This window comes from Haemorhous mexicanus, chromosome 3 (assembly GCF_027477595.1).
Source record: "Haemorhous mexicanus isolate bHaeMex1 chromosome 3, bHaeMex1.pri, whole genome shotgun sequence".
Classification (NCBI taxonomy): Eukaryota; Metazoa; Chordata; class Aves; order Passeriformes; family Fringillidae; genus Haemorhous; species Haemorhous mexicanus.
The window spans coordinates 22,765,374-22,784,709 of NC_082343.1; the positions used below are offsets into that span (position 1 = coordinate 22,765,374).

Genomic DNA, 19,336 nt, shown 5'->3' on the forward strand with positions numbered 1-19,336 from the left:
AAATTGTCTGAACATATCCATTGCTGTTCTTGTCTGTTGGGAATCCTTATGCTGATGTAACTGTTAGCAGTACAACCTGAACTACTAAATTGCAACATGGAGACCGAGTTTAGCCCTTGACAACTCCTAAATGTAAACTAGAAAGTAAAAATGGAAGTAAAGGGGTAGCCTCAGTATTAACCTTTTAAGGTGGTTTCAGCCTAGATCAGGAACCTTGACATGTGTGGACCTTCATTTTGTCACAGGAATCAGGTGTTATATTAATGGTAATTTGGTGACCTCGATCTGTTAAGCACAGACTTTCTTCTGTTTCACCTTTGATGAAGTAAAAATTAAATAAAGTTCCCAAACTAAGGGAAAATACTTGCATTTTGCTTTCACAAAGTATAAAAAAAAGCCAGAGTGGATTTGGATGTTTGTTTTTTTTTTGCTTAGTGCTCTGGAGGAAGCCAGTGGTGAGGAAAAAGCTCACAAGCTTTTGAAAAGTCAAGGCACATGCATACGTCTGAGGGCATTCAGGTTCTATCATGTGTTTCTAGGAGCTGAGCTTGGCCCATCTGGTGACCACAGCTTCCGTATGTGTGCTGAGAACCAGGCACCCCTTCTGCTTATTCCTCCTTCCAAAGCCAGCAGAAAGAGCTGTTAAGGAAATGGAATAAAATATTCCTAATTTGGGCACTTCTGGAGATGCTCTGTCTTTTTTGATGCTTCAACTCCCAGTGGCATAAGGAGGAGGCAGCAGGATGAATTTAAAATTCATGCTCTGGTTCTCCATGTCATACCATAAAATGATTCATGAATATGATAAATAATATCCCTCCCTGGCTGCTACTGCATTCAGTTTCTGGGACATGTAAGCTCAGTTTTTAGTGCAGAATATATCATGGGTGCTGTTTGAATCACCATAAAAGCTAAGTGCATCAGAAGACTTCTCATTTTAAGCATTATCATCACAGAAGAGAAACAATGGCCTGTGTTTTAGTGTTTGTTGTTACAGATTGAAATTATTGCTTTTCAAAAGATGCCCCAGGTATCTTGGCTTTGGTAGTGCTACTTTAACGTAACAGGGTGATGCTTTGTGTGTCCTGCATCCAGCATAATGTCTGCAGGAAAATGCTTGAGATTGTATTTGTGTGTCTTTTGATGGCATGTAAACTGTATTACATGCTGGGATTGCTTCTTTGAAATTAAAATTCTGTGCTCATGTAGGAGCAGGCCTTTGAGGAATAACAGGAAGAATAGAGGTTGTATTTGAATTTACGATGCTAATGGTGATCATCTGCATTCCTTGGCCAGAGAGTTGCAGATTTTGGAGATTAAAAAAACATTCCAGCATTTTACTGGCATTATAAATAATCACACAGAGATGAAAACGTGCCTTTTCTTGCCAAAAGAATCTAGAAAAGCAGAAGATGGCAGGCCTGGAGGCCCAGAAGAGGCCCTTGATGTTGGCAGCACTGAACGGACTCTCAGTTGCTAGGGTTCCAGTGCCGGAGGACAGCCAGGATGAAGTCACCAAGGTGCCAATGGATGAGAGGGTAAGATGGAACCTCACGAAATGTTGCTTGTTCTCTTTGTTCCCAGCAGCATGAAGTATCTAAAATACTAAAATCTGATTAAAATGTGAAAACAAGATTCTCTTATAAGTTTTCAGAGCCATTAATGCAAAAGGTCTGTGGCTAACACTGTATGTCTTTGAATGCAGGCAAAGAATCAAATGTCTTGAACATTTAGTGAAGTCAGTGAAAATGGAGGCTGTTCATTTTCACCTGACTGTACAATGTCATACAAGATCAATCTGTAAATCTAACACTTTGCACATTTTTCACTTGATCGGGCAAAGTTCTGCAGTGCTCACCCACAGAAACTGCCTTTCATGTTCTGATACAGATAAGGAGTTTGGTTAATGTCTCTAATGGGATTAAATTTAAAAAAAAAGAAGTTGTTTGCCTCCTGATGTTTGCACACACGGGTCTGTGTGTAATTTCAGATATTAAAACAGTCGCTGCCGTTAAGATTTGAGAAGCAAATTTGCAAAGAACCTTTCTGGTTTTCTGGATAGAAATTTTGCAGCCTTGTGTTTTCTGGCACTCAGGGAGTAGAACTTCACCTCCACCTTGTCTGTATGTGGGATTGTGTTCAACCACAGGCATTGCATCCTTGTGAGTTAGGCAGTATTTTGAAAATGTGGGCCACATCATGCTTCTTGCAGTACGATCTTCTTCCTGGAAAAAAAAATTAAAATATCTATTATGTTAAAAGCATATATTCATACCAAAATTCTTACTGAACCAAGATTGTTTAGCACAGGTTTGCCTTTTATGCTATCAGTCTTCAAAAATGTGGAAGTAGAATGTAAAACTGTAAAATTTGCCAGTGGTTTCGCTTGGTAGAAATAAGTGTGTCATATTTCCTCAGATAACTGCAGGAGGAGTGAGTGAGAGAATGATATGGCTGTGTATTGGAATTCAAAGAATGGATGGATGGGTCTAGTGATGAATGTTGTTCCCAGAAGCATTAATGGGTCAGTGCTCCTTTCTGTTAAATCCTAGTGCAAAATCTTGAAGAGGAAGCTGGAGGAGGGGATGGTGTTTACAGAATACGAGCAGATTCCAAAGAAGAAGGCAGATGGGATCTTCACCACCGCTGCCCTGCCTGAAAACACGGAGCGCAACCGCATCAGGGAGGTCGTTCCTTACGAGGAGAACCGAGTGGAGCTGGTGCCGACCAAAGAAAACAATACAGGCTACATCAATGCTTCACACATAAAGGTAAAGGCTTGCTTGAGTTTTGTTTGCCAAATGAAGGTGTGCTAAAGCTTTGTTTGCATTTCTGGCTGCACAGCAGCATCTTCTGTACCTCGGGAGTTTCTGAAAAGGTTTAGGATGCATTGTGATGCCTTCTTGTGTCGCCGTGGGCATCTCTAAAGTCTCCTATCAAGTAACATGCATAAGTTGATTTAACTGCTGGAGACTGGGAAGTTATTTTAGAGAGGCATCCTGGCTGTTTTGTGCCCACCTCTGCCAACTTGTTGTGGAATGACTCTACTGGTTAGTGTAGAAAGAGGTGCCACGTTTCTCAAACCTCATGAGAATGCATTAGATCAGCCCCGGTACCTGCAGTGTGATAAAGCAATGTTTTAAAGTATGCACTGTCCTTACCAACAAGATCCCTGCATCTCTGACTGGGAACTGCATTGAACTTCATGTTTCAAATTATGTTTTGAACAGGAAACTTCAGATTTCTTGTTAATTCAGTGTAGAAATAATTAAAGATACAACCTGACTGTTTTTACAAACATGGTCGGTTTTAACAGTGAACTATGCTCCAGTGACTGCAGATGCTTGTTTGTCTTTAAGCTTCCAGCAGTATTTGCAAAGTCCTGTGTTGGATTTTACTGTACCCTGAGAGAAGTAACAGAAATCCTCTGCATCAGATGACAGATATTGTTGTAAGAGAGGGTTTTCTGCATTTTCTAATTGTCAAAATCCAAATTAAAAAGAAATAATTCAAAAATAATGAATAAAACATCCTGTTAAATTAATATTTTCCTTGAGTAAAAGCCTTTTAAAAGTTTAAAGAGACTTGCTGGCCTTGGTTGTGATTCACTGTGTTAAATCCTGGTGATTCAAATCTGAATTTTTAATCTGAATAATTTCTGAAGCAAGATCCTGGCAGTTTGTCACTTCTCTGCATAGCCTGGTAGGAAGCAGATACTGAGTTTTTGCACAATCAGACATTGCTGTGATGATGAATTTCTGAGCCCCAAATTTTCTACCTACAAAGTAGTTGGAGAAAAAAAAGATATTCCTAAACGATGCTATTTTCCCTGGCTAGTTTAGAGCCCACACTTTATCTCGTGTGTCGCTGTTGGACACAGACACATCTTGTGTCCATGGAGCACCCAGGACCAGGCTTTGATGCCTGACAGAGGGACTTGGCAGGGTTTCCCTCCTGCACTTGGAGCAGCGCTTTCAGAAGCCAAGCAGATGTGCTTTTGCTTAGAAGGTGAAATTGCATCTGTGAAATTTACCTCAGCAGCACAGTGTGTGCCTGTGTTTTCAGCCCAGTATTTAATTTTTAATTTCCTGCAGTTAGGGCATTAGAATGCAGTAAACATTCCAGGCATCCCATTCCCTTCAGACTATTTATGGGCCTTTCATGTCATGTGCCAGGAGGCTTGGACCAGAAGTCAGTAGACAAAGAAAACTCCTCTGTCATCCTGATAAGATCCATGCCTAGAGGATTCCAGCTCCCACTGCTTGGTCTGCAAGCCCCACAGTTTTACAATGATTCTCTGCATATTTACCATGCATCATTGCTGTTAAGATACAAAGATCATCATCTATACCAAAGAGAACAATTGTAATTAAATTTATGGAGACTAAGCACAAAGGTTCTGAAGAGCATTTCATCTGACTGACTGTATCAGGTCAGCATTGACTTAAAAAGCTCAGTAACGCTGTACTAGCACTCGTGGCTGCAGACCATCAGTCCAAGTGCAGGATGCTCTTTAGGGCTGTGCAGTTTGTATTAATTCTCATCTAGTACAAGAACTTAAGAAGTCTACCAGCCTTGGTCTTGCAGTTTTTAACCATCATTCAAAAAAGAAAATGCTGCATAGTATGAAATAAAGAAAAGGAGCTGTTGTACAGGGTCAGAAAGTTTTCAGTGAAATCATGCAAAAACTATGTTATTTACAGGTGGAAAACCCCAAGCATCTCAGATTATTAAACAATTGTTTGACTAATAAATAAATTGATTTTATTTCTGAGAATGTATTCAAAGACTTGTACCTCAAACACAGTATGTGGTTGAACCTGTCAGAGTTATTGATTGTTCCTCGTAGCATTGTCTGCCAGTACATTGATATTTATGGATGTGTCAGCATTTTTGTTGTAAATCTTCTTCTCTGGGATTTATAACTTTGGGAGAAGTGGCTCTGGGCTAATAAACAGAATTAGGAGGCCTTAGCCTGAGAAGGAAAAATATTTCAACTTTCCAAAATAATAAGTTTGGCTGGTTCTTCTGATAAGCATAGTTTTGAAATAATATGTAGTAGTTCTAAAAGGACTTCAGTTTTTTACCTAAAAAATATTATAAAAAAGATTCTGTGAGCTTTTTCTGATGTTTAGCAAATTATGTGTCATAAAATTATGATTTTTTTAATACACGAGTGATTTTTTTTTAACTGCCTCTGTCAATTAAATGAAGCACTGTTTTATACTGGCTAACTGCAAGGTAAAGCTGGCTCTGTTCAGAGCACTTCAGAATTTACAGTCTAAATCTGTATGTTAATGCTTTGAAAAGAATTTCATTACCTGTCATGCAAATACACAAATACTTCTGTAAGATGTGGTTGGTAAACCAGTTGTGTATTGGGAAATCGATTTACATGACTACAGCTTTGGGTAATTTTAAATTTCTCATGGTGTTTGAAAGCCATTTGATGGGCTGTATTTACTCTATAGTAGTCTTCAGGTTCTGAACTGAAGAACCCAAGGTGAGTAAAATCCTCAGGTATTTTATTTGGTTGGTTGTTGGGTTTTTTTTTTTTTTTTGTCTGTATGATCCAGATGCACTGGCAAGAAAAAGGGCATTTAGACCAAAGCTTTATGGTTATGGGCATCAGGACAGGACATGGAAGCACTGAAGGTTATGTTTTGTCAGATTTGCTTTTTGATAAAAGGATGATTCTTGTTCACAATTTTAACCAAAAGTAGAAGAACAAAGATTTCAATGTAGTTTCTTTTGTTTAAAAGGCAGTTCTGGCACAGACACGGCTGAGAATTCAGGCACTGACTGGTTGTTTCTTTTTGCCTTTCTCCCAGGTGACTGTAGGTGGAGAGGAGTGGCACTACATTGCTACCCAAGGGCCCCTGCCACACACATGCCATGACTTCTGGCAGATGGTGTGGGAACAGGGGGTGAATGTTATAGCCATGGTCACAGCTGAAGAGGTACGTGAAATCACAGAACAGTTCTTTCTGATGTGAGCCAATCTCCTATTATCATCACTTCCCACTCCAGTAACCTGTTTTTCCTATCAACATCCCCTTTTCCTCTGGCTCTGTTTGAACATAAGCTGTACTTCTCTCATACTATGCTTCCTAACTTCCTGACACTCAGTTTGGCAAATGCTAAAGTGAAACAAGCAGGAGCCCTCCTTCCCCCTGCTTGGGCCAAGCCAAACAAAGATGTTTCCATTGGAATGTGAGAGCACTGAACTTGCTCCTGGTTAAAATGACAGAGATTTCCACACTGTCCAAGGCCAGTTCTGTATACCATCACTCTTATCAGCTGAAGAGAGACCAGAAGCTGTTGTTTCCATAGAAGTGTCCATAAAAAAAGGCAAAAAACCCCCAAACAAAAGCACCCCACAACTTTTTATTCTTATGCCAAGCAAAACAGTTATTCCTATTGTAATCCAAGAACTATGTGCTATGTTGTAAAAACTGGCACATGTTGTTAACTAACACCGCATTCGGCTTCGTGCCTGGCTGCTTTCAGCAAACACAGCGAGTAGCAGAGCACTTCAAGTCACTGTCCAGTTCCCAAGGCTGATCAAAAACAGACATTTAAAAGCTGCTGAAGAGATTCTCCTTCTAAAGGAGAGTTTTCCCCAGGAGGAGAATATTTACCAAGGTGTTTTAGGCAGTAGCTGTCTTTTGTCATGAGACAAGACAAGTAGTTTTACATTTAAAACTATTACATGGCTGAGAGGTTTAAGTTTTAACAGGTGTTTTCTTAACTTTGTGGGATGCTCCTTACTCTTCCAGTGCTTTAAAATACGAATACTTGGCTTATCCAGAGAGATTTATGCCCTTTGTTTGTAGAGAGTTGCAGAAGCTAATGGCTTTTTGTCTTGTTTTGTTTTTATCAAGGAGGGAGGAAGAAGCAAGAGCCATCGTTACTGGCCTAAACTGGGCTCTAAGCACAGCTCAGCCACCTACGGGAAGTTCAAGGTGACGACCAAGTTCCGCACAGACTCTGGCTGCTTTGCAACTACTGGTCTGAAGGTCAAGCATCTTCTCTCTGGACAAGAGAGGACAGTGTGGCATTTGCAGTATACCGACTGGCCAGACCATGGGTGTCCAGAAGAAGTCCAAGGCTTTTTATGTAAGATTCCTTTATTTTGCATGATAAATCAAGAAAAAGATTGCTCACACTGGATAGAGTTCACTGTACCTAGTTACAGCTGGGACTGATATCAAGTGGTTGTTGTGGTGTACACAGGCCTCAACTAGGTTATACTTTGCTGCAATTTGGAGGGGGAAAAAAAAAAAAGTGGTATTCCAGAGGTAGGAGCTAAAGTGATTAGCAGGAGGAAAAATCCAAGGCAGCAGCAGTGCCAAAAACTCAGGAAATTTTAATTAATAGGGTACTTTGGTTGGCTGATCTGTTGGTGTAACTGACTGCCATTTCCCAACTATTTAATGAATGTAGGAGATAATAGGCTGTACACAAATGTGATTAGAAAGGTCTGGGTGAGAGGATCAGTTGCTATTGAAATAAGGTGCATCTCCTCCAGTTTTCCTTTTACAAAAGTGAGGAGGGCTCTATCACACATGCAGTGCTACCCTTGTAACCACATGTACCCAAGCAATGCTCAAGAGCCTCCCCAATTACATATGGTCCTGGCTTGTGCTTTCCTGAAAATACAGCAATTATATTCATCTGTAATGTGTCAATAACACTTCCTGATTCTTACCAAGTAATAAGCACTCCCATATTAAGTAATAGGAATTTGACCATTATTTAACTTAAGACACATCTCTGGCAGTACAGTGGGGAATGATGCAGAAATCTTTAAATTACCACTGAAGGAGTCTGTACACGGTGTACTGATGTGTTGGAGGTGCCTGTCATCTTAGTTCCTGAAAGCTTTGCAGCTGCAGTGTCGCTCTGTGGCAGCTAAGTCCTCTCTCAGGAAGATCAATTTGTTCTACTTCAGTCTTGCCACAGCTACAGTCCTTTAGTGATGCATTCTCCTTTGCATGGTACACACTGCATGTAAATAGTGCATCCTCTTTTCCCCAGATCTGTCACCAAGGCAAAAAATAAAAAATGACATTTCAGCTTCAGCAAAGGAGTACCAGGGAATCTGTCTTCAAGGAAAAGCTATTGCCCAATTTCTCGTTTGTTTCATACTTTGTTTCTCCTACCCTGTAGCTGTGTTTGGGCATGGCAGTAGTTGGACCCTGATTGTCCCCATTTCCTCTCTCCCATTGTTTGCCACCACTTAGAGTCCCATTTCCCTGTGTGCATTGAAATGCAGCTTTTCTGATGTTGGTAGGCCTCCAGCTCATCCTGCCTGTGGGGAGAGGACAGCAGGGCCCTGACACCAAGGCTCAGAGCAGGAGAGTTCAGCTCAGGTCTCACTTCCCACCTGGAGTGCTGGGAAGCCAAGTGAGCTTTCAGCATGTGAGGTTCTCAGCATGGTCTGACAGCAGGATGTGTTCAGTAATGTTAGGACAGCCACACAAGGCAGTTGTTCCTGAGTCCCTAGCTTTCTACAAATGGCTTCAGGGAAAACAAAGCAGTGATCTCCCAGAAGGGCTTGTAGCTATTGAGAAACAAACCCTGAACAGAGGCAGGGTGGGGGGGGGGCGGGGACGACAACATTCTGTCAGAGTCTAGAAGGGAGAAAGAAGAGAGGAAACAGGGCAGATGGACGCTTGCTTCCCATGTGATACTGGTTTTGACAGGCAGTAGTTTCAATGGGACTTAGCTGTTGTTTTGATCCCATCCTGTTAATAGCAGGAATTGCTGTAAGTAATGTCTAGAATCATCTGCTTAGGGGACGTGGAGATTTGCAAGGGGGAAAACAGAATTTAATTTTTTAAAAGAACTATTTAATTTAAAGGAGCAGACTCCCAAGTAATAATTGACACCCAGCTGGTACTTGCTGGATGCAGTGCTGTTCAATGCACCCTGGCCAAGATAATTATTATGCTGTAAAAAATGTAAGTTATTGCCACTTTGACAGAGAATAACTTTTCCACACTCTTTCCCACTCCCCTCCTAATTTTCACCTTTAGAGATGTAGATGTTTGCAGCCTTGCCTGCTTTTTCCCCCTGCAGCTTACTTGGAGGAGATCCAGTCAGTGCGTCGGCACACCAACAGCGTGCTGGACAGCAGCAACACCTGCAACCCTCCTATCGTGGTGCACTGCAGTGCAGGGGTGGGGAGGACTGGAGTGGTGATCCTGACAGAGCTCATGATTGGCTGCTTGGAGCATAATGAAGTAAGTCAGCTTCCTTTGCAAACCCCGAGCTTATCCCTTGGCTAACTGGCTACCTTCCTGAGGTTGAAATTAAAAGGCATTGAAGTGCTTTCTTTCTGTTACCTCTGTGAGCAAGACAAGGACCTTAAATGTGTTGGGCAAAGATTCCCCATGCTGTAGTTTTCTGTATAGTTGATATTATTTTTTTATTAGAATTATTTTAATGTATTCCAAGTTAGGGCTTTCTTCCCTCTTTTAAGAATTTTGTCTAATCCATACCTGTATTTAATTAAAAGTCTAGAGGCAGTGTGTTTACAAGCACTACCTGAAAGAAACTAGAGAATAATATCCTTGCTCTTTTAACTGAAGTTTTCTGCTCTCTAAATTCTCTCCTTGGGCTCCTTCCTCTCTCTTGTAATCTCACCTGGAATGAAACTTAACTGTGTTTTAAGAATAAGTGTATTTTGTATTCCTGTGGGGAATAGGGCTTTAGGGTTTGCAGCCAGCATTACGAGTAACACAGTCTGGAGTTAGGAACAAGTGCCCCAGTAGAGCAACCATGGGTAACAACTTAATTTTCATCTGTCACTGGGAAACTCTCTAGGAGGAACATCACATCTTGACTAGCAATGTGCCACACAGTTTGCATGACAACTGTGGAAACCAGGGGTTTCTCTTGCCAAAGAAAATGCTCAAAGACCAAAGCTGCTTGTAGAGATAAAAATGCAGCAAGACAAATATATCATCTGCCCCTTCCAATCATCAGCCACTGGGTGACTTCAGGGAAGACTGAGGACTCCAACAGCTCATCATTCTGGAGTTACAAGACCCCTACAGATCCTAGGCTCAGATCAGCTGGGACAAATCTCCAACTCTGCTTGGGCCTCACTGAAGGTGAAGCTGTCCTGTAGATATGTGTCACAGGTGACACTTAGTTCTTTTGCTTTATATTTGGGGGAAAAGGGAAAAGAAGAGGTATCCTGGCCAAGAAAGGGCCCATGGGGATGTGGTTTGGGAATCCAGCAGCCTCCCAGTGCTGACTGCTGCTCAGTAGCTGCTCCAGTGTGGGGCAATGGCTCTGACTCTGGACCCTTCTTGTCTTTCCTTATGCACTGACACATGGAAGTGACTGCTTCTGTTATTCACATAGCAGCCATGAAATTTCTGCTTTCCTCTCCAGAGGAAAGCTGGAGAGTTAAAAGCGCCATCCTGAACTGCTTGTGAGCATCAGTGTAGCTTTACAGCACCTTCTGTATGTGCGCAGAAGCAAACTCTAAGGGTTGTGCAACAGGGTCTGGCCACCTCTGTTTACAGAAGTCAGTCTGTGGTTTGCAGAAGTCACCCCTTGGGCAAAGAGTAGCTTTGGCACCTCAACATCTGAGCATGGGGGTGAGCCTTGATTTCGTTCGTATGAGCTTTCATCAGCTTCACTAGGACCTGATGGTAGTGCTCAATAATAAGGGATTTCTCTGATGTCCCTTAATTAAAGCATTCTTTTGTCTTGATTAATAATGAAAATCATCATTAACAATAAATACATTTTTCATTAAGGGCCTTGTTTCTCTAGATTGTACCAAGTTAAGGTTTTTGGTTTGTTAAAACCTAATTTTAAAAAAAGGTTAAAAATCTTGACAGCATGTTTTCAGTTTGTGACAGATTCTGCAGAGAGCTTCCTTTTAATTTATTTATTTTGTGCTAGAATTGGTTGGTGTTTTTTTCCTGAAATAAAATTACTTATCACTTATAATGTTTTAGTCTTAGGAACTGGCTTTCACAGAAGTGTCCTAGGAAGTAAATGCATTAACATTTTAGCAGTGAAGAAAAATCATGAGGGAGCTTGAAAATTTTGATGAAGAGCATTTTGGAAAGCCTGCAGCAGTGCTGGAACAGAAACCAGAACTCTTGAGCCTGAGGTTTCAGGTTCAGGTAAAAAGCCATGTTTAATCAAATTCTATACAGCTTCAGTCACTGTGGCTTCTGGGCAATGGCTAAAGCTGTATCTCATTGCAGGGATAGAGTTTCAGTAACTGCTGCATGGCAAGTAAATGTCACATCATTACATCCTTACTGCTGTAGACACGTAGTACGAGAAAGTAATTGAGAACCTGCTCTATCAACTTTTAGTCCAGACTTGGCACTGGGACATTAACTCATGATTGCATCTGCAGCATGCTTTCACATGGGAGATTATTGGTTTGGGAGGCAGAAATAAGTAGAATTTTTGTTTGTTCTGTTTGCAAGTCCCACCTTAGCAAAGCATTAGGTGTATTTTTTTTTTTTTTTTTTTTTTACATATACATGGTAATGGAGGTGAATTTAGGGATTCGCCTTACCTGGAATCTAGCAAATTCTGAGCTGGCTATAAATAGTGAGACTGAATAGGCAGGATGGGGTTTTCTTCCATTTCTGAGATAAGGCAAAGCCTCTCCATTTTGAGGAGGTGCATGGATCACTGTGTGCCCATTAAAAGCTAATGAAAAAGCTGAGAGAGGAACATTATGTGCAGGTCAAGGCTGGCCTGAATTTTTGTTATAGTTGTTCAGGTGAGATCAGGTTCCACATGACTCTGCTCAGCAAGGACCATTTCATAAGCATCTGATTCCACAGGGAGGCCTTCTCCAAGTTAGCCAAGTTAACTGGAAAGAGCTTCCATTTTTCTTTGCACCTGTTTGATAATAATATGACATTACTCATCTTAAATATTTACACTCGCTGACTCTCTAGAGATGTCCTTTTATAACAGCTTGTTGGGGTATGTGGCAGAATATTTGGCCTTGTTTTCAGAAAGTGATAGCCTATGAGTTAATACTTGTTTACATGGAATGGAGATTCTGAGTTTTATATATGTGGACAGAAATGGATATGCAGCGTGACTCTTATTTTAAACTTTCCAGGAAACTTCAGATGTGCCTGGAAGCAGATTCCATGCTCAGCTGGGGCTCCAAGGGTTAGAAGTAATCTCAGTCAAAAGACTTGCTAAGCTCCTCTTGGTGTTTCTGCAAGCAGGCATTACAAAGTGCAGTTTATGTTGCCTGATAGGGTCGCTGTTCTTCAGTTTTATATCTTGAACTGCTTAAGAACTTCTCCAAAGCCAGTGTGTGTCTTAGTGCTCACGTTTACTGCTGCCATAGAAGGTCTGTGTTCCTCAGCTTGGCTCACATTACATGCTGCTTGAATTTGAGCCTGGCAGCTTCGTGGCTCAACAACTTCTCAATAGCTCCTTGTGTACCTGTTGTAACAGATAAAACACAACAGCATCATAGATTTTTGGCTTCCTAAATGCCAGAAATCTGATGATAGCATCCTAATGAAATGTGCAGTGATTTCTAACGCTTCAGCTCATGGGCCTCTGTTTCACAGAACTCATTTGGTTTTGAGTTCAGACCATTATAGGCGGCCTGTGCCTGCTTGATGGGGTTAGTGCTGTGCCTTCCCAGTGGATTTCCTTATCTGTGCCTACTTACTGGACTTCAGTTCCTGTTGCAGAGCATTTTCAGGGCACACAAGTGAGTTTCTTTTGGGTAAAACTAAGCTGGAAGGTGCCTTCTTGGAGAACCCCTAGTATGTCACAGTGGATATTCAGTAGGTGGCAATAAACTGATGCTGGCCTGGAGTCTGCAAAACACATATTGTGGATATTGGGTCCTTGTTTCACTTTACAGACCTATTTCTCCTGGAGCATTATTTGCTGACATACACCTGGCTGTGGCAGACCAGATGTTGGAGTTTCTCACCTTTTGGTGGCAATGAGTTCCCTTGCCCTTCAGTGAAAGGATCTGTATCTTTGCCTGCACATTTAATTTTGTCCACAGAAACTTTTGACTTCTATAACTATAGTATAGTTCCCTGTGTCGGATAACTGATATTTGTGATTGTTTGATTTAATGAATACACATCCTTCTGCTATTTTTTTCCCCCTTTGCTTTACAGAAGATGGACGTTCCTGTGATGCTGAGACACCTGCGGGAGCAGAGAGTGTTTATGATCCAGACCATAGCCCAGTACAAATTTGTCTACCAAGTGCTCATACAATTCCTGCAAAACTCGAGACTTATTTAATCTTTTCAAACATCCCAGACCCAGCCTTGTGGATCTGACTGAACCTTACTGATGAACAAGAGGAACTGCCTTGACAACACTGTGTGCATATATTGCACTTTTTAAAGTTGTCTCGAAAGTAAGGAATGATGGTTCTTTACTAGTCTCCCATGGATTATTTTATACAAGATATAATTTATTTTTCTTGGAATAACTTTTGAATTACTTTAATAACTCATAAAACTTATAGTGACCTTCAAAGTGAACCACATTTGACATGACTGGTCTGCATTGTAACATGTCTGTAAGGAAAGCAATCCTTTGTAAAGGTAGTTTGCTGGCTTTTATTTTGCTACACAGCTTCTGAAACCTACAGTTATTTGGCAGTGGGCTTTTTTCACGTAAGGACCTTCTGGACCCGGTATGTGGCTTCTCTGGTAAAAACAAGACCTGCTAGATGTCAGCTACAGCTCTGTGTGAGTGAAAGCTGAGGGTGCACAGCACGGAGACCTGAGCTTCTGCATGTGCAGCCGGGCACGTTACACAGGGCTCAAGCACAGGACATTGTGAGGACAGAGAGTTTTGGGTGCTAAACTCTTCAAATTCCACAAGAATTACAGTTTTAGACTAGTCCTTGAAAAAAATCAATATTGTATCTTTTTAAGGAAGCTTTTTGCTGCTGTGTGCAACCCTTGATGGGAATCATAAGAAGCAGTGTAGGGTGAAGTGCAGTGACCTACATCAGGTTGAAGTCAGTGAATGACTCCTTCCAATAACTCTGGTGGTCTGAGAGTTTAACACTGGAGGATTTTCAAACAAACATGTTTGGAAAAAAAGCCAAATCAAGCACCTTCTCACAAATTACACCGAAAGTATTATTGCCTTGAGGCTCACCCTCTGTAGACAAAAAAATCTCATTTAAATTAGGCATCTCCAGTTGCCTTAGTCTTCACATGTGAACTATTGTTGGATGGTTAGAGAAGGAATTAGGCTAGAGAGGTGCCTTAGAGGTCTCTGGACCCAGCCCTGCTCACCCCACTGCTGACTTTAAACTTGGATAGGCTTGTCCAGGGTCACATCCAGTTTCAGAATTCTCAAGGGTGAAGATTTCACAGCCTCTCAGGGCATGTGATGCAATGCAGTTATTTGTTGTGGTGAAATCACCTTTCTTGGTATCCCTTCCCCAGATACTTCTAATATTTTAATCCTACTGTTGCTTTTCTGTTGCATCCCCACCTCCAAACCCTGGTCAATGTACAAAGGCCTAAGCCTAAAACCACTCTTAATTTCAGCACTAAAGGGACTAAAATTAGTGGGGAGCTTAAGCTAAGGTTCTGTACCAGAATGTTTCTTAAATGTGTTTAAGACTGCACTGTGTTGATTTGGTGCTCTGCAATACAGGCCTAACAGGATGACAAAGTCTCTGGTGAAGACTTGTAACCACCAAAAAATGGAGAGGAATTATTTTGCTATAATAGCTTGACCATGTTCTTTTTAGGGATCAGTTGAGCTTTCACTCAACTTCGGTTTTTCTCTAATTTTTTCTGCCAGTGCCAACATATCTCTTGTTAAATTAGCAGCAACCATTTAAAGTCTTTTCAGCAGCATCTGCATGATAATTGCAGAGAGATGCTTTATATCTGGGAAAAAAGCCAAGGAATAAACCTTGAAGCAAAGTATATTAAATTAGTTATCTCGTTATAACTTTTTGAATAATTTCCTAATGATGAATTAAGTTTGAACTCAGAGCTGTCAAGTCCCATTGCTCCACTTGGATGTGAGAAGTAGAAAATCAGGAGGGAAAAGAATCTGTTCCTATGTCTTATTATTCAGCTGCTCTTGGCTGCAATGTGTATTTCTGCTGCTACAGTGAGCACAGGAAAGTCATTGCATAAGAGAGTGTGAAGAGCTGCGTTTGAAGGGAAGAAAATTAAGCAAATGTTTTTTTATGCAAAGATGCATCATAGGTGTCTTAGAAAAACATTAATTAGAAAAAGGCACTAAAAATCCTTTCCAAATTAAGTCAGTGCCTATTAATGAGCTAAATAAGTGGCCATGTGGTAAGTAGTCATTTCCAATTAACTCCTAATGTGGCTGGTATGGTAGATAGAGGCCAATGTGAGTCACTTTTTCCTTTTCATTGTCAAAGAATGGTAATTTTAAACTTTTCCTTTCATCTGACTTCGATGTATTTTTCCCTGCTAGATTTTATCTTGACTGGATCTGTTAATATCATAAGTGAATTGGGCTGGTGCATGTCTTCAGAGGTTCTTTTCCACCCCAGCTTACAAGCAGCCCTCAGCATGCTGATGTTTTATGGTTGAAATGTGCTACAGTTTTGTAAGGGAAAAAATGAACCTTCTGACTTTGAACCTGTTGTAGTTTTATCAGGCCAAAATTGCTTGGGCAGTATTTCCTAACCTTTAGGGAGTGACAGGAAAATACATTTTGCATCCAATTTTCTTAGTCATAGCAGGAATGAACACATGGGCCTTAAAGCAACAGTGCTGTTAAGTTTCTGTCCCGCAGACTTTTAAACAGCAGAACCCTTGAGGAGAAAAGGACAGTTTGGAGTTGCTGTTTGTTGTGTTGCATGTTTTTTAACAGCAAAGCGTAACAGTAGTTTGAGACCGGTTTCATCCATTTGGAGTAAAGTCTGGATTGAAAATCTCACAATGATTCCTCCATGAAGGGAATTTTGACACAAGCAGTCTGCTCCCAGGGCACCCACCTTGCAGTCTGGCATGTTCACCCCACACTCCCTGATACTTTCCAAGAGAGAACTTGCAGCAGATGAGTAAGTCTGGCTTGGGCATCTGTTGTGTCTGTTTTTCTTTTACTACACTCTTCATCTGTATTTAACAACCTTTGCCTTTGTAATTTAAACTCTTACCAGCTATAGTATTGAGGTGCTGGCATTGGCTTGTTGGTTCAAGTTATGGTCGGAGCATTTCATGCTTCCCATTGTTCGAGCAGGGATGGGAGAGATGACAGCTGAGCTGTGACGCTGCTCAGTGCTCTGGGGATCCTCTTTCTGTCCTCCATCAGTCACACTGGAGGATGGTGGACATCAGCTGCTCAGGTCCTACTGGTTTCAGGTCCCACAAAGGCTTGTTTAGGCACCTCTTGTCCTTGACTACCTGAGGAAAGATGAAGCTTGTGCCCACAAACATTTTCCTGCATAGGCATACAGGGATCCAAAATGCTCAGCCTTATCAGAAGTTCCTTAAACTAATTTTAGCTGGCAAAAGACACATCTCTGAGAGCCTACTCAACCTATTGCCAGCACAGTCCTTGAAGTAATTGAAGTGCATTTCTGTTCTACTTATTTAAATCAGCTGCCTCAGCTACAAATATTATTAAATATTTGCATGATTTCAAAAGCTGGGGGTTTTAAAATTACTTTCTTGTAAACAAACAGAAATGCAAATAGCAAAACATAAACTTACTCATTCTTTTCCAACCTAAGTGCTTCAATAGTGCTTGTCATGTCAGCCAGGACATTATTTTTTGATCCAATACTTGCTATGTCTGTGTAATCCCCAAGCAACTCTAAAAGAAATGTTGATGGGCAATCTTGTGCTTGGATATAGCACAGAAATCTGTAGGGAAAATTCAGCAGAGCTAACTGACAATGCTGCATTTCCAATAGCTGACTTCCCACTGGTCTCCAGGGAGGAGATGATGACTGAATTAGCTATTGTCAGCCTCGCTAACAGTTTGTGCTCTGTGTGCTCAGAAAGTGGAATCATCAGGCTGATCTCTGCTGTAGCAGCTCTCATGCATCACTGAGGGAGGTCTGAGTTAAATTTTGCTGCTTGTCTTAGTGGGTAAAAAAATGCTAGGGTGGCAGCCACTGCAGATGATAAAGGCCTGCATCACATTGCAGGAGCAAATTCCTGAGCTGGCCATGAGAGGAAGGACTGCATGAAAACAGCCTTTGACCACCCTTCTGGAAAATGAGTACAAAGCTGCTGATGTATACTTCAAGGCATATTGAGTTTGGGATAGGTTTTGATGCCAGTAAGAGAAAGGCTGCAAGTCCAGAACCCCAAAAGCAATTGTCCCCAGCTCACTCTTAGCCTTCTAGAGTGGTTTTATTGTAGGATCTGGTGCTAAGGGAGCTATAGATGCCATCTAAGTCTTTAGAGAGAAGGACATTATACATGCAGCTGCCTTCAGGGATTGGGGATTTGAGGAAAAGAACAGATGGCTATGGGGCAAAACAAGATGGAGGTATTAACCATAAATAAACTATTGTTAGATTGTGAAACAAAACAATGCACAGGTCAAAAAATAGCAGTGTTTATATCAATATTTAAAGTAAATAAATTTAGTCAGTGTTTTTGGAGCATCTTAGATTACAGTTCCATTGGTTTCTCTCAGCTGTTTTTTGGCTGGCATTTCTTTGAAGTTTTGTTGCCTGTGCTTTCTGTGCACCTTCACCAAGAGTTTCCCACCAAGTTTAACAACAGGACTTAGCCTGCGGAGAGTGAACTGGAAATCACTGAAAATAGGAGCTTCCACTGGAGAATTCCAGCACTTTAACAGCAAGGGAAGGACTGCCACTGATTCTCAGTCAGTTCCAGGTATTTCAGGGGTAGTGTTCCTTGTTTAGGCAGGGAGGCAGAAAAGGAATGCTTCCCACAAACTGTTTCCATGTCAGGCTGGGGGGCACCCCCTGACTTAGACAGCAGCTGGTAGCTGAGGAAAAATAGGGCTGTGTCTAGAAAAAGGGTGCTCAGCCCCTCTGGTGCACCTGGCAGCCAGTCCTTTAGGGGCTTCCTGAGGCCAAAGGTGTATCCTGCTTCCTGGATGAATATGATTCATCTTCCATGAATCATATTACCTTTCCTTTAGAAGCCATTTATTCCTCTGGCCTTCACAATGTCCTGTGCTGGTGAGTTCCATAACTTATAGATGTAATGTATAAGAACTTCCTTTTTGTGTATGTTAAATAAAAGTATTTTCTTGCTTCTGCTTGGTCTTTAAAAGAAAGCAAATCTGTAGTGCCAGAAACAGTGGTAATAGGATATTTATCCTGTTGAGGTTGCTCCATATGGATAATATATTTTCCTCACTAGTAAAGTACCTTCCTTTGGTTATTTTACAAAGGAAAAAGTTTACACATGCAGATGACTGTAATATTCCCATATGTTATTGTGTGGAATGTGGTAAATGAGATAACATGTTTAAGTTTTATCACTGGATTTTACTGTCCTGTTTTACTGCAGTATTGTGATGCCTCCAGTTTTATTTGTTCTGTAATTCTGTACCTGACAGTTTAGCACAAAACAGTGATCTGACTATCACCACCTCATTGTATGTACACATTTTGTAGAAAAATGAGACATCAGTTATTTGCCCTTCCTGCCCCCAACCCTTCCCGTTAGGGCTGAATGGCAGAATTATTCTATGCTATTGAAAGCCTTTAAAAAAAAAATCTATGCATGCTATTTTATATTCTAATGTATTATTCATATCAGTACATAAGCTTATGCTTGTCAGTTTTATCTTGTGTATAGAACTGATTACTTTTGACAGTATTTTTGCACTGTTTCTTTTTTTTCTCTTTTTATTATAAGAAGTTCTATCAGCATTAATTGACTGCAATAATTTTTTACCCCTTTCACTGCCTTTGTGTAAATAGTTTTCTTATATGCTTTTGCAAATGTGAGAATGTCTTCAGTCACTAAGGTTTTTTTGGTAAGGCTGTCCCTCATATTCACAGTATACAATAAACCATTTTTTTCAAGGAAAACAATGTTTGTGTTCTTTTCTGTATTGGCTAAAGGGTTTTGTATTTGCACCTACACTGCTTGAGTTAATTTCCCATGTTAAACTGATAGGCACAGCCAGGGCCAGAGTGAGCTCTGAATAACATTCTGTAAATAGTAATCCAAGTTTCACAGGGGCAAGGCTCCCACTGGTGCCTCATGTTCAGCTAATCCAGTTCTTTGGTGTTGAAGTGTGGTGTGGGCTCTGGAGAGACTTGCTGAAATAAAAGTATTATTTCCCAGGACAAGAGTTTATTTGACAAGACCAAGTTAGGATAAAAATAGTCAGCTAGT

At 40.9% G+C, this 19,336-nt stretch overlaps 1 protein-coding gene across 3 annotated transcripts in view; it reads left to right on the forward strand.

The window, feature by feature from the left end:
• PTPN14 (protein tyrosine phosphatase non-receptor type 14) overlaps positions 1 to 19,029 on the forward strand; it is a 110,968-nt gene extending 91,939 nt beyond the window's left edge. For all 3 annotated transcript variants that reach the window (XM_059841058.1, XM_059841059.1, XM_059841060.1), the window contains 6 exons: positions 1,395 to 1,538; positions 2,553 to 2,771; positions 5,832 to 5,960; positions 6,885 to 7,119; positions 9,085 to 9,248; positions 13,158 to 19,029. In XM_059841058.1, coding sequence (XP_059697041.1) covers positions 1,395 to 1,538; positions 2,553 to 2,771; positions 5,832 to 5,960; positions 6,885 to 7,119; positions 9,085 to 9,248; positions 13,158 to 13,286 — 1,020 coding nt within the window. In that variant the 3' untranslated portion in view covers positions 13,287 to 19,029. The remainder of the gene's footprint in view (positions 1 to 1,394; positions 1,539 to 2,552; positions 2,772 to 5,831; positions 5,961 to 6,884; positions 7,120 to 9,084; positions 9,249 to 13,157) is intronic.
• The last annotated feature ends 307 nt before the right edge of the window (positions 19,030 to 19,336 follow it).